General features: G+C 42.6%; 2 protein-coding genes across 2 annotated transcripts; one reads left to right on the top strand and one right to left on the bottom strand.

Moving 5' to 3' along the window:
• Positions 1 to 1,886: 1,886 nt before the first annotated feature.
• irf7 (interferon regulatory factor 7) lies at positions 1,887 to 6,865 on the bottom strand. Its single transcript, XM_046311607.1, has 10 exons — positions 6,735 to 6,865; positions 6,218 to 6,374; positions 5,785 to 5,956; positions 5,536 to 5,639; positions 5,328 to 5,379; positions 5,033 to 5,182; positions 4,657 to 4,862; positions 4,215 to 4,416; positions 3,919 to 4,034; positions 1,887 to 3,531 (listed from the first exon to the last, which is right to left on the bottom strand). The coding sequence occupies exons 1-10, from the start codon at positions 6,770 to 6,772 to the stop codon at positions 3,361 to 3,363; spliced, it is 1,368 nt and encodes a 455-aa protein (XP_046167563.1). The 5' UTR covers positions 6,773 to 6,865; the 3' UTR covers positions 1,887 to 3,360.
• An 11,312-nt stretch (positions 6,866 to 18,177) lies between these two features.
• Positions 18,178 to 20,391, top strand: LOC124003302 (achaete-scute homolog 1b-like). The gene has a single exon (XM_046311479.1). The coding sequence runs from the start codon at positions 18,850 to 18,852 to the stop codon at positions 19,459 to 19,461; it is 612 nt and encodes a 203-aa protein (XP_046167435.1). The 5' UTR covers positions 18,178 to 18,849; the 3' UTR covers positions 19,462 to 20,391.
• The last annotated feature ends 5,270 nt before the right edge of the window (positions 20,392 to 25,661 follow it).

The following is a 25,661-nucleotide window of genomic DNA, read 5'->3' as shown; positions in this document are numbered from 1 at the left end:
GAAGGTGACAACAGTTGGTGCGATTATTCGCAAATGGAAGAAACACAAAATAACTGTCAATCTCCCTCGGCCTGGGGCTCCATGCAAGATCTCACCTCGTGGAGTTGCAATGATCATGAGAACGGTGAGGAATCAGCCCAGAACTACACGGGCAGCTGGGACCATAGTCACCAAGAAAACAATTGGTAACACACTACGCCGTGAAGGACTGAAATCCTGCAGCGCCCTCAAGGTCCCCCTGCTCAAGAAAGCACATATACATGCCCGTCTGAAGTTTGCCAATGAACATCTGAATGATTCAGAGAAAAACTGGGTGAAAGTGTTGTGGTCAGATGATACCAAAATGGAGCTCTTTGGCATCAACTCAACTCGCCGTGTTTGGAGGAGGAGGAATGCTGCATATGACCCCAAGAACACCATCCCCACCGCCACACATGGAGGTGGAAACCTTATGCTTTGGGGGTAGTTTTTCTGCTAAGGGGACAGGACAACTTCACCGCATCAAAGGGACGATGGACGGGGCCATGTACCGTCAAATCTTGGGTGAGAACCTCCTTCCCTCAGCCAGGGCATTGGAAATGGGTCGTGGATGGGTATTCCAGCATGACAATGACCCAAAACACACAACCAAGGCAACAAAGGAGTGGCTCAAGAAGAAGCACATTAAGGTCCTGGAGAGGCCTAGCCAGTCTCCAGACCTTAATCCCATAGAAAATCTGTGGAGGGAGCTGAAGGTTCGAGCTGCCAAACGTCAGCCTCGAAACCTTAACGACTTGGAGAAGATCTGCAAAGAGGAGTGTGACAAAATCCCTCCTGAGATGTGTGCAAACCTGGTGGCCAACTACAAGAAACGTCTGACCTCTGTGATTGCCAACAAGGGTTTTGCTACCAAGTACTAAGTCATGTTTTGCAGAGGGGTCAAATACTTATTTCCCTCATTAAAATGCAAATCAATTTCTAACATTTTTGACATGCGTTTTTCTGTATTTTGTTGTTGTTATTCTGTCTCTCACTGTTCAAATAAACCTACCATTAAAATTATAGACTGATCATTTCTTTGTCAGTGGGCAAACGTACAAAATCAGCAGGTGATCAAATACTTTTCCCCCTCACTGTACATTCATATTGTAACGATCCTGGGTTTATAAGCGCGGATTCAGTGTATAATATACAATGGGGGTTGGCAACTATGTGTGGCCTCCAGCCAATTTGTTTCTGAGTTTGTAGCTAGTTGGCGAGCCAGAACATAATGAACCTATTAGCAAATAGCCTACTAGCTGTCCAATTCATAGCCCTAAACTACATATTTAACACATGCAGTTAGTGGGTTAATGTATTACATGAATGGTGACCACAGCCCTGTCGAAAATAAATTTAAATCGTTTAATATGTGATTCTTTCCACTCTGCTTCATGTATTCAATATATTCAATTTAAAATGTAGTTCCTAGTGCGGCTTTAATTCCGGCTATTATGACACATCTGGCAGTTCCTTATCTGTCTGTACCTAGACACTAGTTAGGGGGCACGATGACGTACAGTACTAAAGTAAGCATTAAACATCCATAAATAACTGTTGTAGAGATTGCATTGAGACAGAAGCATTTGTCATGTCGTGTAAATGTAAATGTAAAACAACGTTGGGGTTCCCGAGTGGCGCAGCAGTTTAAGGCACTGCCTCTCAGTGCTAGAGGGAGGCATTACTACAGATCCTGGTTTGATTCCATGCTGTATCACAACTGGCTATGATTGGGAAGCATAGAGTGGCCTACCAGCGCAGTCCGGGTTAGGGTTTGGCAGGGGTAGGCCGTCATGGTAAATAAGAATTTGTTCTTAACTGACTTGCCGAGTTAAATAAAGGTAAAATGAAACAAGGGATGGACCAGGTTGACCTAATAAAGAGTTTATTGGTCCTATTTTGCATACTATACAATGTGCTGTTCAATGACAATAAAATAGTTGTTTGCTCAGTTTCAATACAATAAAATACACTTTTTCAAGACAAAATAATAATAGAGAACACAGACTGAAGGATTGAGCGACCAAGACAGGTTTAAAGTGTGACCCATAGGGACAGAAGTTGGGAATTCTTCAGTAGAAGAGAACAGACCACTAAATGAGACACTCAATACAGACAGGCTGAGACGGTGATTTGATTTTCACTTATAAAATACCTATCCCACAAACAATTGTAAAACAGTAATAAAACAGTTACAATGCCATATTCTCTGTTAACCTAACAAGAGAAGGATGGCCTCGCCTAGTGCATTACACACTGATAGCAATATGATACATAGATTCATCAGCAGAATAATGTAACACTATCAACATTTGTCTGACTTTTAAAGAGGGTTAAACCAAGGCCTTATACCTTTAAAAGGGTTAATAAATGATGTTATGATAAACTGTAAGGTCTCCTCTTCAGGAGAACTCTGTATGTCTGTTAAAACCTGTTTTGAGTGTTGTGAGCTTCAGACACTATCAGAAGGCGTCTACATTCAGACTCCTCCTGTCTGGATCCCATCGTGGTTATCTGGTTTTCTGAGAACACAAGGCTGCCACAGACCTGATGAAACCAGCCCCCTGTCAGAAGATGCTTGCACTCGTTCACCTTGTCATGACCTATACTTGTGATGAAAGGTCAAGTTTCGGTCAAACTCACTTCTGAGTTTTTACTTGCTGATAAGATGGTTCCTGCTGTCAGGGGGAGGTTAGATTTCTTAAAATGTTGTTGTTAAGGAAAGTTATGTCAGGGGGATTGGGGAGGCTATATGAGTTACAGGATGTCTTAGACATTTTGCAGAACTTGGGTGAGAAACTATCATATACTGTTATACTGTAGTCCGTACCAACTTCTGCCTACAAATTGTATTACGAAAGGAGTATTTTTTAAATACTTAAACAAAGAGTCTGTTTTTCCGTTCCATTACTAATGTATGTTTGATAATTATATAGACCTGATCAATTGTTGAAGAAATTGACACTTTCAAATATCTACACATTTGAATTGTACATTATATTGTACATATCAGATCAGATAGTTTACTTTTTGTAAAAATGTTTTTCCTGAGGGAATATTAAATTAGTGATATAGCTAATCAGTAGAGTAATGGACCAGTTAAATAAACAAGACCTAGCTGAGGTCTATTAGATACCATTCCTGGTCTAGAAGTACAGTAAAGTAACACAACCAGTGTTAGGGACACAACCATAGGACCAATTTGGGATAGACCCAAAGTGCGTGATTGGGACAGACCCAGAGGTCTATTTAGTACTAGTCCTAGATAGGCTGGGTGGGGATGTGGTACCAATCTTAGATAGGTGCTAAGTGGCTGGGTGGGGATGTGGTACGATTGGTGGTCTAGAAGTATTGCCCCATGGTGTGCTCTGGGCCGTCGGGCCAGGTGGCACTGATAAGCTCCATCAGGCTGTTGTGGTGGGAGATCTGCAGGCTGATGTTGTCGTTCTGGAGGGAAGATGCCCCCTCCCCCTGGGCCATCTCGTGGAAGTGACGACAGATCAAGGGAACCACCTGGGAAGCGAAGGGGAAATGGAGAGAAGGTGGGACAAGAGGAAAATAGAGGAGAGTGGAGGGGTAGGGAGATGAAAATAGAGGAGAGTGGAGGGGTAGGGAGAGGAAAATAGAGTAGAGTGGTAGGGAGAGGAAAATAGAGTAGAGTGGAGGGGTAGGGAGAGGAAAATAGAGGAGAGTGGAGGGGTAGGGAGAGGAAAATAGAGGAGAGTGGAGGGGTAGGGAGAGGAAAATATTTAGAGAGAAGAGATTAATTAAAAAAAATACATATGCAGTAATTGCATTAGATTACACCCAATACATATTAGTTCATAACCAATTTGTTTTACGTTACTCTAAGCTGGCTGTTGCCTTGATGGTTAAAGCTCATGAGAGAGAGATTTTTACCTTGACAATGATGAGTTTCTTCTCCAGGGGTTTTCCGTCTGGGAACTTCTCGCCAAAGCACATGTGGATGGTATAGTCAGGAGAGCCTCCTCTGTTCTCCTTAAATGCTATCAGCTCTAAATGGGTTCATGGATGTCAAAACATTGACATTAGACAAGTGGACAGAGGTTAGCATTATACTGATTTGTGTCTGTCTCTGAGAGGTGTGTGTGTGTGTGTGTGTGTGTGTGTGTGTGTGTGCTGATTCTTCATAGCTGTCTACATGGTCTTTGTGTAATCCGGTGAGCCAAACTTACCAGTCATGTACTTGTCGAAGCTCAACAGTTGTACCATTTCATTTTGGGGCATCTTCCTGGGTTCAGGGTGTGCCTCTCTGGGGTCACTAGTACTAGAGAACACATGGCATTTGTCCTGCCGGTAACCATAGATACCCGTGTTTCGTACCTCCAGGAGAAGACCCCTTTGGACACTCCCTAGGATGCAGTTGGTGTATTCAATCTGGTGGAAATGAAGGAAGAGGAAGAAAGAGGTACAGAGAAGTTAGTCTGGGATTTAAAAAATAGTTTTTGCTTGTCATGTTGCTAAGACTTGTTGTTAGTGTTTCATAATGCTATGTGCATTGCTAGTGAATGAGCAGTCAGTTTCACGTGTATACAACAAAGACACACATTGGAAAACCACAGGTATGTACACAGAACGCCAGATAGTAGTGCAGGTGAATAGTAGCAGCACCCTTACCTGTTTGTGGTCTAGCAAGCCGTCAGTGCTGGGGAAGCAGAGGGTCTGGGCGTTGGGCTCAGGGACATCACACTGGTAGTGGAGCTGAACCATGGGGCCTGACACCTGGATCTTCAGCATCTCTCTCCTCCTGTAGGAGATGGTGATCTCCAGGTCACAGAGAGACGGCTGGGCAGCAGGCAGGTTGAGCAGGGCATCCTGGTTCACTGTGGGGAGATGGGAGAGGTCATCAAACAGGTCACATTTTACTACATGACTGAAATGCACTTTATTTTACGGTACAGAAATGACTAGACCTACATGGTAAAACGGTATTTACACAATAACAACAACAACTTGTATGTATGTATTTGTCCTTTTTTATTGACTTGTATACCGTGGACGTATGGCTGCTGTACTGGTACTGGGACTGGTGGTGGTGAGTGGTTCTGGAAGACTGGCTGGGGCTCTGTTAGAGGCTGGAAGGGGTAGCAGTCTTCTGGTACCACTGGATGGTGTGTGTGTATATAGGTCTCTGCCCACTGCTCTGTGGAGAAGAACAAAAGGGAGATTTGAGAAAACTGGCATTTTTCATTAGAAAGCTTTCAAGAAAAAAATATCATTTTTGTGTGTGAGTAATAAACAACCCATTGTAAGGGGTTGACTTTCTACATGTGGGAGGTGTGTTGTACCAGTATGTTGGTTCAGGTCTATGGTGTTCACAAGCTTGACTAGATTATCATGCTGTTTGGAGAAAAAATACATTCACAGATTTGATCATTTGTCCTCATAAAATACTAAACAAGTGAGAATAGAACAGAATACATATAATAGTGCTTTCTAGGAGTGCAGAATTGGACAACCAGCTCCTAGTTCAATATAGATGTAATATTACTGTACCTCCATGCCTGGGGGGGTGTAGCCTGTAGAGGTGAGAGAGCTGTGGATGTCAATGTCATAGTCCTCCACAGCAATTTCCTCTATGTGTGGGCTCCCATAGTTAGCTGTAACAAGAAGACATAATCAAAGTAAAGTTGAGGCAAGAGGAGACTTGCATTGGTTACCTGAGCTAGGCTTAGGCTTTAGCTCAGTGGGCTAACACAGTCTTGTGACACTTTAGACACATTACAAAAGCCTTATTGGTCATACACGCATTGTTGATAATCAGGTAGACTTTATGGGGATCGTCTGAGTCCTTGGAGTGGTCTTCCACCATCATGAAACGCTTGGTCAGGTTGTTCAGTACACAGCGGAAGTTAGTCTTCCACTTTGCCTTGTCATTGGGATGCGTGTTGATTTTACCACTGACCACTGCCCATGCCTGTAACCACCAAAGAATTTGGAAGTTTAATTTCTGAAATATCCTGTAGCTAGGAGGCAAAATAATGCCATGCCAACTGACCAAACCTGTCAACATAACAATGATGAAAGGCGAATTGAAGTATCATAACAAGTTAATAATATAATTGTATAACATTAAAATACCGTGACTCAAGATTTGCAGTTTGCAATAAAACCATAGCCCCTATTTCCTTGAATCTCTTCAATGCACTACCTTCCACGATGTAAGCCTATTCCTTACCCTGAATATTTTACTGTCGTCCTCGCAGCAGTCCTTCCTAGAGATGTGTTTCCACGGGACTCTGAACTTGTTGTTGTCCACAAAACACAACCCGGCGTATTGCCCGGTCCACACCTGTTCTATCAGCCAGTCCGCAAACTGAGGTTTGGGGTTGCGACTGGAACATACAGAGAGGAAGCAGATACATACTTCAGAAAAGAGAGACAGTGGCTGAAACATTGGTGAGCGAATTGTCAATGGAAGAGCACTTGTTAATTGCACAGAGAGGGTGAAAGGAGAGAGGGAGAGAGACTGTATCATTCCACTATACGTTCAACAATCAATTCAATCGTTAGGGTATCAAGGTTTTTACAGTAGAATCACACTACAATCACTGGTAAGCATAGCCGAGCTCATTGGAATATCCATTCCTAACTCTATTTTACGGTAACCGTTATCAGTAACTATAACTAGCCTTCTAGTCTGCATATTGCGAGAACATATCTGTTTACCTCACGTGCAAATATAAAAATATTACCTTTGCATCTTTAATGCTGAGCCACGTACTTCTGTCATACAATGGAAGTGTACTACTACGCGTTCTTCTAATTGTTTCCAGGTACATTGGCACAATATTTTTATAGGCGTCGTGATGTCAGATAGAGGGAGTTCCCCTGGACAGAGAGGAGGAGGAGGAGGAGATTCATTTAATATGGTATTTCCGATGGTACTTTAATATTAAAATACATGTATGTGTATCCAACTCATTGGTTTGGTATAATAGTGGGTGTTACGCGATGACAAACGCCAGTCTGAAAGTGAAAGTTAGTCTGCGAAATAATCATGTCACCAACTGATGATGAAACAAACAAAGTAGGCCATTTTTTTCTCACACTGAAGTTAGCAATCAAACTGTGTCAGGGTAAGACATAATAAGATGTGTGACAAACATGTATTAAATCAATCTGACTCTTATACAGAGAGATCAGCAGAGATTCCTATTTTGACAACAGGCTGAAAGCGTGCAGATAGAACGCCTCACTGAAGTTGAAATGTCATCCACCTTGTTCTGGAGTTTTGTTTTGGATATCTATACCTAGATATGAATTGATTTGGGACTGGGTTTGGGAAAGCATGTCGGTTAATTATAATGTATCAAAATAATCAGTAAGATTACATTGCGGGGGAATGAATGACCCATCATTTACTCACTTCTATACACCTGTAGCATTCCATTTAGCTGGTTTCTTTAGAATTTAACTCAGATTTGTGTCTTATGTAAATGAATATCCATGAGTGGAAATTCCTCTATGGAAAACTAGCCAGACTACTTTGTTGCTTTGTTAGCATTGTAACCAGTGTCAACTGTAGTCACTATTCTATTGGTCCTTTCATTGCATTGATATTGCACAATACATCCATAAACCAGGGAACTTCAGGGGATTACAGGCATGGCCTACAAGACAAATCCCTGTATCAGTGATCTACAGTGCATTTGGAAAATATTAAGACCCCTTTGCTTTGTCCACATTTTTTACATTACAGCCTTATTCTAAAATGGATTAAATTACTTTTCCCCTCATAACTCTACACACATACCCCATAACGACAAAGCAAAAATAGCTTTTTAAAGACATTTTTGAAAAAGTATTCAAAATAAAAAACAAATACATGATTTACATAAGTATTCAGACCCTTTGCCATGAGACTCGAAATTGAGCTCAGGTGCATCCTGTTTCCATTGATCATCCTTGAGATGTTTCTACAACTTGATTAGAGTCCACTTATGGTAAAATGAATTGGTTGAACATAATATGAACATAATATGGAAACAGACTATAGTTTTGGCAAGTCGGTGAGGACATCTACCGCTCAGGAAGGAGATGCGTTCCTTCTCCTAGAGATGAACGTACTTTGGTGCGAATCGTGCAAAACAATCCCAGAACAACAGCAAAGGACCATGTGAAGATGATGGAGGAAACAGGCACAAAAGTATCTATATCCACAGTAAAACAAGTCCTATATCGACATAACCTGAAAGGCCGCTCAGCAAGGAAGAAGCCACTGCTCCAAAACCACCATAAAAAAGCCAGACTACGGTTTGCAACTACACATGGGGACAAAGATCGTACTTTTTGGAGAAATGTTCTCTGGTCTGATGAAAAAAAAATAGAACTGTTTGGCCTTAATGACCATTGTTATGTTTGGAGGAAAAAGGGGGAGGCTTGCAAGCTGAAGAACACCATCCCAACTGTGAAGCACGGGGGTGGCAGCATCATGTTGTGGGGGTGCTTTGCTTCAGGAGGGACTGGTGCACTTCACAAAATAGATGGCTTCATGAGGAAAAAAAAATATGTGGATATATTGAAGCAACATCTTAAGACATCAGTCAGGAAGTTAAAGCTTGGTCGCAAATGGGTCTTCCAAGCCCAAGCATACTTCCAAAGTTGTGGCAAAATGGCTTAAGGACAACAAAGTCAAGGTATTGGACCTCATCCCATAGAGAATTTGTGGGCAGAACTGAAAAAGCGTGTGTGAGCAAGGAGGCCTACAAACCTGACTCAGTAACACCAGCTCTGTCAGGAGGAATGTGTCATGCCATGACCTTAGAGAGCCTTTTTATTTTTCTATTTGGTTAGGTCAGGATGTGATTTGGGTAGGCATTCTAGTTTGTCTATTTCCCATTCAGAGGCAGCTGTCTATCGTTGTCTCTGATTGGGAATCATACTTAGGCAGCCCTTTTTCCCACCTTCAGTTTTGGGATCTTGTTTGTGTAGTTGCTTTTTGCACTGCATATAGCTTTACGTTTGTTTTGCATTTTGTTGTTTTTTGGTGTCATTTAAAATAATTGTACACTGCTTAAAAAAATAAAGGGAACACTTAAACAACACAATGTAACTCCAAGTCAATCACACTTCTGTGAAATCAAACTGTCCACTTAGGAAGCAACACTGATTGACAATACATTTTACATGCTGTTGTGCAAATGGAATAGACAACAGGTGGCAACAGGCAATTAACAAGACACCCCCAATAAAGGAGTGGTTCTGCAGGTGGTGCCCACAGACCACTTCTCAGTTCCTATGCTTCCTGGCTGATGTTTTGGTCACTTTTGAATGCTGGCGGTGCTTTCACTCTCGTGGTAGCATGAGACGGACCCACACAAGTGGCTCAGGTAGTGCAGCTCATCCGGGATGGAACATCAATGCGAGCTGTGGCAAGAAGGTTTGCTGTGTCTGTAAGCGTAGTGTCCAGAGCATGGAGGCGCTACCAGGAGACAGGCCAGTACATCAGGAGACGTGGAGAAGGCCGTAGGAGGGCAACAACCCAGCAGCAGGACCGCTACCTCCGCCTTTGTGCAAGGAGGAGCAGGAGGAGCACTGCCAGAGCCCTGCAAAATGACCTCCAGCAGGCCACAAATGTGCATGTGTCTGCTCAAACGGTCAGAAACAGAAACAGACTCCATGAGGGTGGTATGATTGCCCGACGTCCACAGGTGGGGGTTGAGCTTACAGCCCAACACCGTGCAGGACATTTGGCATTTGCCAGAGAACACCAAGATTGGCAAATTTGCCACTGGTGTCCTGTGCTCTTCACAGATGAAAGCAGGTTCACACTGAGCACATGTGACAGAGTCTGGAGACGCCGTGGAGAACATTCTGCTGCCTGCAACATCCTCCAGCATGACCGGTTTGGCGGTGGGTCAGTCATGGTGTGGAGTGGCATTTCTTTGGGGGGCCGCACAGCCCTCCATGTGCTCGCCAGAGGTAGCCTGACTGCCATTAGGTACCGAGATGAGATCCTCAGACCCCCTGTGAGACCATATGCTGGTGCGGTTGGCCCTGGGTTCCTCCTAATGCAAGACAATGCTAGACCTCATGTGGCTGGAGTGTGTCAGCAGTTTCTGCAAGAGGAAGGCATTGATGCTATGGACTGGCCCGCCCGTTCCCCAGACCTAAATCCAATTGAGCACATCTGGGACATCATGTCTCGCTCCATCCACCAATGCCACGTTGCACCACAGACTGTCCAGGAGTTGGCGGATGCTTTAGTCCAGGTCTGGGAGGAGATCCCTCAGGAGACCATCCGCCACCTCATCAGGGGCAGGCGTTGTAGGGAGGTCATACAGGCACGTGGAGGCCACACACACTACTGAGCCTTATTTTGACTTGTTTTAAGGACATTACATCAAAGTTGGATCAGCCTGTAGTGTGGTTTTCCACTTTAATTTTGAGTGTGACTCCAAATCCAGACCTCCATGGGTTGATAAATTTGATTTCCATTGATAATTTGTGTGATTTTGTTGTCAGCACATTCAACTATGTAAAGAAAAAAAGTATTTAATAAGAATATTTCATTAATTCAGATCTAGGATGTGTTATTTTAGTGTTCCCTTTATTTTTTTGAGCAGTGTATAATGTACGCCTACCACGCTGCACCTTGATCTCCTTCTAACAACGGACGTAACAGAATCGGCCAAAATTCACCCAACTGATTGTGGGAAGCTTGTGTTTGGCTACCCGAAACGTTTGACTCAAGTTAAACAATTTAAAGGCAATGTTACCAAGTACTAATTGAGTGTATGTAAACTTCTGACCCACTGGGAATGTGATGAAAGAAATAAAAGTTTAAATCAGTCTCTTTACTATTATTCTGACATTTCACATGCTTAAACACATTCTAAATGTCCTAAAACAGGGATTCTTTACTAGGATTAAATGTCAGAAATTGTGAAAAATTGAGTTTAAATGTAATTGGCTGTAAACTTGTAAACTTCCGACTTCAACTGTATGTTAACGTGATATTTCAGTTTTTTGTTTGTCATACATTTGTGTGTAGATTGATGAGGGGGAAAAATACCATTTCTATATATATATATATTTTTACTTTTACCCCCCAATTTTGTTGTATCCAATTGGTAGTTACAGTCTTGTCTCACTGCTGCAACTCCCTGTACAGACTCAGGAGAGGCGAAGGTTGAGAGCCGTGCATCCTCCGAAACACGACCCAACCAAGCCGCACTGCTTCTTGACACAATACCCACTTAACCCGAAAGCCAGCCACACCAATGTCAGCGTGCACTGCGCCCGGCCTGCCACAGGAGTCGCTAGTGCGCGATGGAACTAGGTCATCCCTGACGGCCAAACCCTCCCCTAACCCGGACAATGCTGGGCCAATTGTACGGCGCCCCATGGGTCTCCCGGTCGCGACCGGCTGCGACAGAGCCTGGACTCGAACCCAGAATCTCTAGTGGCGAAAAAATACAATTGAATACATTTTAGAATAAGACTGATAATATAACAACATGTGGAAAAGTCAAGGGGTCTGAATACTTTCCGAATGCACATTGTTGTAGTGACTTTAAATAATAAAAAAATATATATCAAAGGTGATACAATGCAGTTATATTTGGTTATAAGAAGTATGTGCATGAAAATAACAGTAAATTCCACTGCAGTCCTTTGAATTTATTTCAAGCATTGTCAAATATATTAATTCCTTTTACAAGCCACCCTCCTGCTTCAGGAATGTGGCCACTTGAATGGATAGTAGTAGTGGATTGGGTTGCAGTCTGAGAGCAATCCTTCATTTAGGGTTTGTTTGCTAACCATTTTTTTATTTTAATTTAACCTTTACTTAACTAGGCAAGTCAGTTAAGAACAATTCTTATTTACAATAACAGCCTAGGAACAGTGGGTTAACTGTTTTGTTCCGGGGCAGAACAACATATTTTTACCTTATCAGCTCAAGGATTCGATCTTGCAACATTTCAGTTACTAGTCCAACACTAACCACTAGGCTACCTGCCGCCCATAACAGCTGCTGAGAGTGACGTGTTATTGGTTGTGAGAATCCAGGGTGGCTCACCACAGATAGTCACTTATGAAACTTCACTGTAAATACAAGATTAGGTTTTGTTCCTACTAAAATAACAACACATCTCTAGATAGACTGATGCTATCTATATATGCCCATTCATACATTCTCACCAGGCATCTGCAGATCTCCTGTTACATGTGTCCAATTCTGTAACTAAACAGTGCCTTTGATTCCAGCTACCATGCAGCCAGTCAGACAGACATAATACTCTGTATTTTTGATGGTCATTAATTTATCCAAGAGTTACTGAATGTTTTCACCTTCAGTTTGCTGCACTGTTCACCTTGGTTTGAAAGTAAGCTATAGACAACAGTTATTTTCCTGTGCATTTCCTGTACATTGAATAGGAGCAGGTCAAGCTGAACATCACTGTCCTGACGTGAGGTATAAGAAATGGGACTGAGAGTTTCAAAGTGAAAAATCTGCAGGTGTGTTGTTATATAATGTACTTATGGTGAGACATGGTAAAAAATAAGTCAGACAGTGAGGAGAGTGAGAGGGAGTGGGGATGCCCTCTTCTTGATGAGAGAACCTTTAATGTTGTCTCTCAGCTGGGCCTAGAATAACACTTCCTCTTTCCAGCCCTCCTCTTTCAATACAACCACACTGACATGCAACAGGGGGAAACACCAGGATATACAATGCATTCTGAAAGTATTCAGACCACTTGACTTTTTCCACATTATGTTACTTTACCATATTATAAAATTGATTAAATCGTTTTTTCCCCCTCAATCTACACATAATACCCCACAATGACAAAGCAAAAACAGCTTTTTAGGATTTTTCTACAATGTATATATATAAAAATATGATCACATTTACATAATTATTCAGACCCTTTACTCAGTACTTTGTTGAAGTTCCTTAGACAGCGATTACAGCCTAGACTCCTCCTGGGTATGACACTACAAACTCAGCTCTTCTCTGCAGATCCTCTCAAGCTCTGTCAGGCTGGATGGGGACCGTTGCTGCACAGCTATTTTTAGATGTCTCCAGATGTTTGATTGGGTTCAAATCCAGGCTCTGGCTGGGCCACTCAAGGACATTCAGAGACTTGTCCCGAAGCCACTACTGTGTTGTCTTGGCTGTGTGCTTATGGTTGTTGTCCTGTTGGAAGGTGAACATCCGTCCCAGTCTGAGGTCCTGAGTGACTTGAAGCAGGTTTTCATCAAGGATCTCTCTGTATTTTGCTCTGTTCATCTTTCCCTCGATCCTGACTCGTCTCATAGTTCCTGCCTCTGAAAAACATCCCCACAGCATGATGCTGCCACGACCGCAATTCACCATAGGGATGGTTCCAGGTTTTCTTCAGACGTGACGCTTGGCATTCAGGCCAAATAGTTCAATTTTGGTTTCATCAGACCAGAGCATCGTGTTTCTCATGGTCTGAGAGTCCTCCAAGCAGACAGACATGTGCCTTTTACTGAGGAATGGCTTCCATCTGGCCACTCTACCATAAAAGGCCTGATTGGTGGAGTGCTACAGAGATGGTTGTCCTTCTGGAAGGATCTCCCATCTCCACAGAGGAACTCTAGAGCTCTGTCAGAGTGACCATCGTGTTCTTGGTCACCTCCCTGACCAAGGCCCTTCTCCCCCGATTGCTCAGTTTGGCTGAGCGGCCAGCTCTAGCAAGAGTCTTGGTGATTCCAAACGTCTTCCATTTAAGAATGATGGAGGCCACTGTGTTCTTGGAGACCTTCAATGCTGCAGACATCTTTTGGTACCCTTCCCCAGATCTGTGCCTCAACATAATCCTGCTCTACAGACAATTCCTTCGACTTCATGACTTGGTTTTTGCTCTGACATGTACTGTCAACTGTGGGACCTTATATAGACAGGTGTGTGCCTTTCCAAATCATGTCCAATCAATTGAATTTACCACAGGTGGACTCCAATCAAATTCTTGAAACATCTCAAGGATGATCAATTGAAACATGATGCACCTGAGCTCAACTTTGAGTCTCATAGCAAAAGAGTCTGAATACTTATGTAAAATAAGATATTTCTGTTTTTATTTGTAATAAATTAGCAAAACATTCAAAAATGTGTTGTCGCTTCGTCATTGTAGGGTATTGTGTGAAGCTTGATGAGGATTTTTTTTTAGTTAATCAATTTTAGAATAAGGCTGTAACGTACCAAAATGTAGCATCAGGGAAGGGTTCTGAAAACTTTCTGAATGCACTGTATAATCATATTTCCTCCTTTTTCTAGATTCATCTGACCTCTCACCCACAGGTCATGAGTAGGAAGCGTTGGTACCACACAAGTGTGAAAAACCGAAAGTCATATCACTGTCTATTACTATTTTAGTCTCTATCAATACAAGCACTACGGCAGTCTAGTACTCTCTCATCGCAAGGGAGCCTCTGTTTTGCATATTCTGACCTATTCTAATTCCACCATCACCTTAAAGCTATTTTCACTGCCTCAGTGAGCCTTACCAAGTCATCACACTCTGGTTTACCTGTGTTTTGTTAAAACTAAATTCAGTCTTAAACCTACATTATTGTCGGGAGTTTACATCCACTTAGGTTGTTGTCATTAAAACTTGTTTTTCTTTTTCAACCACTCCACAAATGTCTTGTTAACAAACTATAGTTTTGGCAAGTCGGTGAGGACATCTACTTTGTGCATGACATAAGTCATTTTTCCAACAATTGTTTACAGGCAGATTATTTCACTTATAATTCACTGTATCACAATTCCAGCAAAGGACATTGTGAAGATGCTGGAGGAAACAGGTACAAAAGTATCTATATCCACAGTAAAACAAGTCCTATATCGACATAACCTGAAAGGCCGCTCAGCAAGGAAGAAGCCACTGCTCCAAAACCGCCATAAAAAAGCCAGACTACTGTTTGCAACTGCAAATGGGACATAGATTGTACTTTTTGTAGAAATGTCCTCTGGTCTGTTGAAACAAAAATAGAACTGTTTGGCCATAATGACCATTGCTATGTTTGGAGGAAAAAGGGGGAGGCTTGCAAGCTGAAGAACAGCTTCCCAACTGTGAAGCACAGGGGTGGCAGCATCATGTTGTGGGGGTGTGTGTTTTGCTGCAGGAGGGACTGGTGCACTTCACAAAATAGATGGCATCACGAGGAAAGAAATTTATGTGGATATATTGAAAAAACATCTCAAGACATCAGTCAGCAAGTTTAAGCTTGGTCGCAAATGGGTCTTCCATATGGACAATGACCCTAAGCATACTTCCAAAGTTGTGTCAAAATGGCCTCAGGACAACAAAGTCAAGGTATTGGAGTGGCCGTCACAAAGCCCTGACTTCAATCCTATAGAACATTTGTGGGTAGAACTGAAAAAGCATGTGTGAGTAAGGAGGCCTACAAACCTGACTCACTTACACCAGCTCTGTCAGGAGGAATGGGCCAAAATTCACCCAACTGATTGTGGGAAGCTTGTGGAAGGCTACCCGAAATGTTTGACCCAAGTTAAACATTTTAAAGGCAATGCTACCAAGTACTAAGATAGTTTATGTAAACTTCTGACCCACTGGGAATGTGATGAAAGAAATAAAAGCTGAAATAAATCATTCTCTCTACTATTATTCTGACATTTCACATTCTTAAAATAAAGTGGTGATCCTAACTGACCTAAGACAGGGCATTTTTACTAGGATTAAATGTCAGGAATTGTGAAAAACGGAGTTTAAATGTATTTGGCTAAGGTTTATGTAAATGTCTGACTTCAACTGTGTACAGTATGCTCCACCATGCCAGTCTCAGGAATGGGGAAGCAATACTCACTCTAGCTGAACACTTCCCTCTTCCTGCTCATTGGAAATGTTGTTTTGCCCTGGTCCGTGATGTGTCTCTTTGTAGGAGCAGGCCCTTGTGGCTCTGTGGTCGTGTGAAGGCCTCTGGATTGACACTGGGGAAGGATGTAGCTCCCTCATCCAGACGGCATAGTGCAGTTTTCACATCCCTATTCACACACACACACGCACGCTCACACGCACCCACATGCATGCACGCACGCACACACACGCACAAACCCACACGGATGTCAAGGGGCTATAATGAAGGGGACCTGTTTCTGTGTTACACAGGCCTTTGGTGGAGAATGGACTAGAGTGGATAGAGGTTTACTCAAGTGTGTGTTAGGTTTAAAGGATTATTTCAGAAATGTTTAGGAAAATCTCTTAGTTGAAATTGTCTTCTCGCTTTAGCTTGTGATTAGCATTTGTCATACCAGGAAGTCAGTCTATTTCCACAAAGAAATGTATGAAAAATGCATGAATACCAGTAAGACAGTTTGGGCACTGGATTGGGGCCACTCTTTCAGTTTACCAGTTCCAGTATATCTAATTTATTCAGCATTTTGCAGCACTGAGAGGAGTATTGTTGAGCAGACAATTAAGAGAGAAAGTCTGTACCCCCAAGGCTCCTGTATTATAGGGAGCTTTGAGGGGGAAATCCACACTGCATCTCCTGGGAGACTGAGAACTTCAGAAACCACCACTTCTCTCTATTTTTCTCTCTCTGTTTCCCTATTTACCCTTCTGCCATTCTATATATCTGTATACCTTTCTCTCTGTCTATGTCGGTCTATCTGTGTCTCTGATTCTCTGTCCCTCTCACTCTCCCTGTCTTCCTCTTCTATCTAAATCGACTGGTAAGAATCAGAATCTACTGTAACTCTGTAAAGTACCCCAGAGTATAGACTGAGTAAAGACCTACTTTATACGTATAGGCTGTTTTCATTACTATGAGCACTGAAGATCATGAGGATCATAAACAGATGTACTGTACAGACCCACACTGTTTGGAGGTGGGTTTTGCATCACCAGTTGAAACTAGTTTCACCACCAGGTACAGGTTTGACCAGTTCTGACCTGCATATCATAATAGACCAACACAACTAATTGTCGGTTGTAGTTTCTGATATTGTTTTTGATATAGGCCTACTGCACATTGGGAAACAACTATGAAGCACAGCTGATGTAAACACCTCATCCATATTCCCTATCATCACTTAATACATCGATCCCATACTAGCCTATTGTGTTCTTGTGGGTGCATTATTTTAACTCAGAGACATATAATAATCAAAGCGTAACAGGCTATACAAGTGGCCTATACAAGTACGTTTTTTTTTGACAAACCATAGCCCCAATCTTGAACGTTATCCGCTGCTGCTCTCTACTGGCCGAGTCTTGGGAAAGATAATAGGATTGTACAGCGTGATTATTTATTTTCACCGCCAGAGGTCACTACGTGTTCATTTTGATTCATTCCCGAAAGCAACTTGACAAGATATTCGACGAGATGTCTCGTTGAAAGTACTTTGAGATAACAGCACATGACACAGAGAAACGGAGAGGGCTATAGATTTAAATGTTAGACTATTTGTTGAAAAAAGCTCACTGAATAAACTTGTTTTGTAAGAGCGGGAAATTTTTCTAGTTATCTGAGCGCTAAAGTACAAAATGTTGAACATATGAAAGAATGAGAAATAATTCTGTATATTGTCCTATTTAAACATTTTATGGAGGATTAGTGTTGTGCAGCCGTTTGACCATAAATAACATAAGGACTGTTACTGGAACGTGCTGTCCAATCGAATGTGGTGCTGAAAAAGACAATCCATCAACCACGTTGAAATTCGCCTAAAACGAAAACACAAACTTCAGTGTGGTACCTGAAGTTGTATATTTATTAATACTTCAATGTGCGTAATAACTGAATAATTAAATAGGCTTATTTAGGCTATACCATATTATCCTAAACACCCAAATCCATGTATGGAATACACTTTTTACGCATGACATTTGGAGCTTGCATTTAAGAGTTGGAATGGCACAGAATCCAACAGAAAATCAGCTGTCAATATATCCAAGCAGTAGATGCTTGTATATCTACGCAGACAATGTGCACCTATAGAGCACTCGTTTTGGGGGGTCATTACGCACGGCAGCGATATGCCATTTGCAGACATACCCACACGTCATAAACATTATGTTTACCTTAAATTAATCGTGTTTCTATGCTACTTCTATAATGGCCAATTATTCTATACAGAGACACGCTTGCCATTTATTTTCCTCTCTAAGGCTGTAACCTGGATACCGGAGAGAGCGTCTTTGGTATTTGGGATTTTAAAGAGTGAGAGGAGAGGGGTGGAGTGGGGGACGACTGATAATTTGAAGACTTGCCAGGGGTATATTGTCAAATTCAAAAGGCATTTCAAAGAACCAAACCATTCCCCTTTCTTCATTCTCTCCTTTTTTCTAATTATTTCTCTCTATTTCTTTATTTTCTCCGGGTTGCAGTCCGTTTGAATCCACCAATGGGCTTTCAAGTTGGAGACATTGGAATGTAAATGAGCCCAGCGCGTGCTCCTGGCGCAGTGAAAGCTCTGGATTGTTTACTGAGCTCCCGGAGCCACGCGCCTGGCTCGCGGAGTCGGCTAGCAGATGAATCACACAGCAGCGGGCGGGGCCTCGCGGGGAAGCGTGCGTCTCCAACGGGTGGGGTGTGTTGGGCGCGTGTTGAAAAAGAGGAGTGCTGCCAAAGTTTGGGTCAGATCGGCTCTTGAAGTAAGCAAGCGCAGTCAAGAAAGACTTGGACACCAAATAGTCACAGCGCGCTCCAGCTATAGCCACACGGCTCCCACGCGAAGGACACGAGAGCAGTGCTCTGTAAACCTCTGTCTATTTAAAAAAAAAAATCTTCTTCCACGGAGTGTCTTTCTGTGAGGCTGCGCTGTTGCAACCCACATCTGTCAGTAGCCCTGTCTCACCACCAACCAACATGGAGACTACCACCATCACCACCACGCAAATGGCGCAGAACGCATACACATTTGGACTGATGGAGAGGCGCACCACCATTACCTTGCACGCCCCAGCCCAGGAGTGCGCTCTCCCCAATGACACCATTGCAGCCGGTTACCAAAGCAAGACCACGGTGCTGAAAAGACAGCGCTCCAGCTCTCCGGAACTCCTGCGTTGCAAGCGGCGGCTCAGCTTTAACGGACTCGGCTACTCCATCCCCCAGCAGCTGCCCGTAGCCGTGGCCCGGCGGAACGAGCGCGAGAGGAACCGGGTCAAACAAGTCAACATGGGCTTCCAGACGCTGCGTCAGCACGTGCCCAACGGGGCAGCCAACAAGAAGATGAGCAAAGTGGAGACACTGCGGTCCGCGGTGGAATATATCCGAGCCCTGCAGCAGCTACTAGACGAGCATGATGCAGTGTCTGCCGCCTTCCAGTGCGGGGTGCCTTCCCCTACCATCTCCAACAGCTACTCGGCCGAGCCGGAATCACCCCACTCCACCTGTTCCTCCGATGAGGGGAGCTATGAGCCCCTGAGCTCCGAGGAGCAGGAGCTGCTGGACTTTACCACCTGGTTCGACAGATACTGAGACACACCCAGGTCGCCTAATTGTCGTTACCACCCAACAGCACCCGTGTATAAACAGGAGCGTATTCAATCAAAAGGGACGCAAAGTTGAAAAGAATGACACGTTATTTGATTCACTCTGCAGGCGAGACACCCGTGGACACACTCTTGGCACCGACTTTCTCTCTCTCTCCCATCGCCAGGCAGCGTCTGCAGGTACACGGCAATGAGAGGGGAAAGTAACTCAGAGTTACGGTTGCTATGCTACAAGAGACAACAGAGTCGAACTGCGCTTGGGTTCCCTTCGGAATAACAGGGTAGAGAGACTGTTCGCGCACTCTTGGACAAAGCGTCGAAGGACGAAAGACTGCACTTCGGTGACGCGTGGAATTACGTCTCTATCGATGACTTTGAATACGAGCAATTAGTGAATGAAACAGCAGCTGTGCAGACTGCACTGTATTTCAGCGGAAGTGCATGGTTGTGGCTCCCAAGTACTTTGCTGTCATTGGCAGTTTCACATGAGAGCAAACCGGACTATTTTAACTGCCTGCATCTGCTGGGAAGATTGTATAGAAGATGTACTTTGGTGCCCATTGTCTGAAATTGAAATTCTTATTTGTTCAATAGCCTATAAATACTTATTTTTGTTAATTGAGATAAACTAAACAAAGTTCTGCAATAATGAAGACTGCCACTTTGCTGACCGTGAGTGCGCATGAGATAGCCATGACTGGACCAGTGGACAGTTAAATTGGCAAGTATGTCTGTGTCAAGCCATTGGTCAGCAATAGACCTCTACAGCTTCCAGTGAAAGATTGAAGGGTTTTATGTGGGATGGAGACCTTTATCAATGTATGCACTTGCTCTCCGTTTCTCGTAGACTCATATGACTCAGATTTTAACAGATATATTTTGTGTAAACATTTTTTTATGAATAAACATAACTATATTTATATAACATTGTGGGGTGTTGTTGCATTATTGTGTGGACACGGTTATTTTTAATCAGCTTTCTCAAATAGTAGGTAGCTTAGGCCTGATAGACATGCTCACAAATAATAGGCTACCTGATTTGATTATTATGTAGGCACACCTGACATATAGGCTATTTCAAATCAAATCGTATTTGTCACATGCTTCGTAAACAACAGGTTTAGACTAACAGTGAAATTCTTACTTACGACCCTTTTCCAACAATGCAGAGTGAAAGTTAAAGATTAAAAAATATTAAAATGAAAATAGAAAGTGACATGAGGAATAAGTACACAATGAATAAGGAATAACACTAATGAGTAAAACACAACATGGCTAGGCCTATATACAGGGAGTACCAGTACCAAGTCGATGTGCATGGAGTGTGGCACAAGGTAATTGAGGTAGCTATGTACATATAGGTAGCGGCAAAATGACTAGTATATATAATAGACTCAAATATATCAAATACAGATATATCTGAGGTTCTGCACTGAGCAAACAGACACTTATTCTGTGGTTCTATTCAAAGGGTTAGTCTGACCTTTTACAGAGTTGTTTTTGCACACAAGGGAAAACTGCGCAGCTGTGTGAGTGCTCAATAACCATTTAAAGACGTGCATATATACCTTGCGCTTTGTCTGCATAGAGAACAGGGAGATTAATATTACGTTTCATGCACTGCAATGTTTCTTTTTCATGCTCTCTCTCTTTGCCCAACCCAGAGGGCCTGGAGCAGATCGGGTGGGAGAGTGGGAGAGAGAGAGAGGGGGGGGGTATATAGCCTACTATTCACTTTCCTCAAAGGGGTAGGCCTATAATCACTTTGAAATATGGCTCAGGGAACGTCAGGAAGACAATGCAGCGGGTCAAACATTCTTATTGGACGATTGAGATCAATCAAAAAAAGAAACTGGGGTTGTAGACTACTTGTATATTTGACTGTGTTTTTCAGGGCACATAGAACCCAATCAAAACTGCAATCTCCCGAGAAATGGGGAGCACACCCCATTGTGCACAACATTGAGTGGCTTTTGCGCCTCATTATCCTTACACTCTTAGAAAAAAATGGTTATGTTATGTAAGTCGCTCTGGATAAGAGCGTCTGCTAAATGACTTAAATGTAAATGTAAATGTTATTTGAGGCACTATATAGAACCTTTTGGTTCTTTGGACGAGATTAAAGAACCTTTTACTAAAAAAGGTTATATATACAAATTAAGCTATATAGCCTACCCAGTGAAACCAAAGAACCTTGAGGTTTCTATCACTAGGCTACCCCAGAGTGTAGCCTAATGGGGATTTTTTTTTTAAATCAACAGCGAACAAAAGCGAACCCAGTCACATCAAACTGTGAAATGACAGCTAACATTCCTTTTTAATTTGTTATAGCTGCTTTCCGTTGTCATTGATATCTATTGTTAAAATGGCTCTCCTTTCCAAGACCCTAACTTTCTTATGGTTTTCTTATTGAAATAAGGTCATGCCAATTATCCTAATTTTATTAGCCAATCTGCAGCCTTTTCCCCTTACTTATGGTAATACCGACCAGGCAGGCCCCCAGGCAGGCCCTCAGGCAGTCTGTAGTTTCAATTTTTCTCTCCTGTTTATTCTACTTTCTCAGAAAAATTGCTTTTCTTTCTGATGTTTTATTGTGCGTGCAGCTAAATGTAAGTGACAAAATCCTGATGTCTTGTTGTTTGGAGCTAAATAGTGTCTGTTGTAAATATGTACCATTTGTATTAAACCTTCTAGCTAGCTTGCGTACTCCCGCTAGCATTAGCATTATCATTATCATCTGTAATGCATTACAATTTAGCATGCGTATTTACAATTAGCATTTGTTAGCATTTGTCTGTGGTGCTAGGCTATTTTCAGTTATAGATCGCTCATTCTTATTAGGTTTTATAATGTGTAGATATTTCTTATTTATTTTTTTGACCTCTTTTTCTCCCCAATTGGTAGTTACAGTCTTGTCTCATCGCTGCAACTCCCGTACGGACTCAGGAGAGGCGAAGGTCAAGAGTCATGTGTCCTCTGAAACACAACCCAACCAAGCCGCACTGCTTCTTGACAAACGCTTAACCAATGTGTCGGAAGAAACACCGTACACCTGGCGACATGTCAGAGTGCATGCGCGCGGCCCGCGACAGGAGTCGCTAGAGCGCAATTGGACAAGGACATCCGTGCCAGCCCTCCCCTAACCCTCCCCTAACCCGGATGACGCTGGGCCAATTGTGCGCCACTCGGGAGGCCCTGTAGATATTTCTACGTTGCTCTACTGTTTCTTTGGGGTGGGTATCATTTGTGGAACGTTCCAACAGGAATCTGTTCCAAAAACTTTGTAACGTACAAGGTTGCCAACAAACAACACATAAAAAGTAGCATGGTCAATTCCCCTAGCAAACTAGCTGCCAAATAGGCATCAACTCACCATGTAGCTTATTCTTAATGTTTGTCCATAGGCTACCAGAGTGAGGAGAGACATTTTTCAGAATAAACTTGTTGAGTGAAAAACGTAATGAAATAGCCCACTCCCTACGAGGTATCTAATTCTGCTGCTATACAACTTTGTATGCGTTGTTTGTTGGCAACCTTGTTATTTACAATGTTTTTGGAACAGATTCCTGTCGGAATGTTCCACAAATTATACCCACCTGTTTCTTTTTGCATCTAGCATGTGTTTGGGTCCACATAGCCTGTTTAGTTTGTTGACACGCAAATAGGCATATTTCTCCCATACTATGCTATAGCCTAAGTTCTCATCTTCTTTACATAATCACAATTAGTATTAGAAAGAGTGGTGTTGTGTGTGTGGATGCTCATTCAACTCTTGAACTGGAACTACTGCTTCCTGTGTTCTGAATGGACACCCTGTGGTGGTTCTACCCGGCCTAAAATCCAGCACCTACGTTTTTTTATCCCTTTTTATTGGTCCATCGAATTCAGAAACATCCCATATTCTTCATCCATATTAGGCTAATGATGCTGCTGTATGATTTCGCCTGGTCCAAAAAATTCCAATCTGACGTCAGACAGGTTAGCTTTCATTAAGGGGAAGATCGAATTCATATTTTGCAACATTGTTTCTGAGGTCTGAGTGGCAAACAGCAAGGTGTATACAAACATGTGCTGTTGGAATCTAAACCCTACCTACAGTTGAAGTCAGAAGTTTACATAGACCGTAGCCAAATACATGAAACTCAGTCTTTCACAATTCCTGACATTTAATCCTAGTAAAAATGCCCCGTTTTAGGTCAGTTAGGATTACCACTTTATTTTAAGAATGTGAAATGTCAGAATAATAGTAGAGAGAATAATTTATTTCAGCTTTTATTTCTTTCATCACATTCCCAGTGGGTCAGAAGTTTACATACACTCAATTAGTATTTGGTAGCATTGCCGTTAAATTGTTTAACTTGGGTCAAACGTTCTGGGTAGCCTTCCACAAGCTTCCCAGAATCATTTGGGTGAATTTTGGCCCATTCCACCTGACATAGCTAGTGTAAGTGAGTCAGGTTTGTAGGCCTCCTTGCTCGCACACACTTTTTCAGTTCTGCCCACAAAATGTCTATGGGATTGAGGTCAGGGCTTTGTGATGGCCACTCCAATACCTACATTGTTGTACTTAAGCCATTTTGCCACAACTTTGGAAGTATGCTTGGGGTCATTATCCATTTGGAAGACCCATTTGCGACCAAGCTTTATCTTGCTGACTGATGTCTTGAGATGTTGCTTCAATATATCCACATCATTTTCTTTCCTCATGATGCCATCTATTTTGTGAAGTGCACCAGTCCCTCCTGCAGCAAAGCATCCCCACAACATGATGCTGCCACCCCTGTGCTTCACAGTTGGGATGGTATTCTTCGGCTTGCAAGCGTCCCCATTTTTCCTACAAACATAACGATGGTCATTATGGCCAAACAGTTCTATTTTTTTCTCATCAAACCAGAGGACATTTCTCCAAAAAGTACGATCTTTGTCCCCATGTGCAGTTGCAAACCGTAGTCTGTTTTTTTATGGTGGTTTTGGAGCAGTGGCTTCTTCCTTGCTGAGCAGCCTTTCAGGTTATGTCGATATAGGACTTGTTTTACTGTGTATATAGATACTTTTGTAGCTTTTTCCTCCATCATCTTCACATGGTCCTTTGCTGTTGTTCTAGGATTGATTTACACTTTTCGCACCAAAGTACATTCATCTCTAGGAGACAGAACCTGTCTCCTTCCTGAGCGGTATGACGGCTGCGTGGTCCCATGGTGTTTATACCTTTATACTATTGTTTGTACAGATGAACGTGGTACCTTCAGGCATTTGGAAATTGCTCCCAAGGATGAACCAGACTTGTGGAAGTCAAAAAATAAATCTGAGGTCTTGGCTGATTTCTTTTCATTTTCCCATGATGTCAAGCAAAGAGGGACTGAGTTTGAAGGTAGGCCTTGAAATACATCCACAGGCACACCTCCAATTTATTCAAATGATGTCAATTAGCCTATCAGAAGCTTCTAAAGCCATGACAAACTTTTCTGGAATTTTCCAAGCTGTTTAAAGGCACAATCAACTTAGTGTCTGTAAACTTCTGACCCACTGGAATTGTGATACAGTGAATTATACGTGAAATAATCTGTGTAAACAATTGTTAGAAAAATGAATTGTGTCATGCACAAAGTAGATGTCCTAACCGACTTGCCAAAACTATAGTTTGTTAACAAAAAATTTGTGGAGTGGTTGAAAAACAAGTTTTAATGACTCCAACCTAAGTGGATGTAAACTTCCGACTTCAACTGTATCATCCAGCACACATAAAAAAAAACAATGGCACCTGTTGAATGTAGCCTATGATAAGTGAAGCGAGTATCTGAATAGCATCAGGTCAATCTGTGAGAGGTCAATGCAGGGATCCGATATGTGTCAGAGAGCGAGGCCCTCCATTCAATCACGTTCCGGCCTTCCACCTGTGTAAAGGTGAAAGGTGTGGTGAGGTCTATAGGTAAGCCCTCTTTAGTAATAAGTCAGCCACTGTGCTTGTAAAATGGTGAATATGACTTTATCTTGGCACGCATTGCCTTTCCTCAGAGAGCAGATTCACCTGCCTGTGTTTGATTTGGTCTTTTAAGCAATGTTCGACCGCTGATATGCTTAAAACATGCACACTATTGAGACAAGTGACAATGGAAGTACAGTGGCTCGTGAAAGTATTCACCCCCTTGGCATTTGTCCTATTTTGTTGCCTTACAACCTGGAATT

The sequence above is a fragment of the Oncorhynchus gorbuscha genome, linkage group LG01, assembly GCF_021184085.1.
Source record: "Oncorhynchus gorbuscha isolate QuinsamMale2020 ecotype Even-year linkage group LG01, OgorEven_v1.0, whole genome shotgun sequence".
NCBI lineage: Eukaryota > Metazoa > Chordata > Actinopteri > Salmoniformes > Salmonidae > Oncorhynchus > Oncorhynchus gorbuscha.
This window is presented reverse-complemented; position numbering and strand designations above follow the sequence as displayed.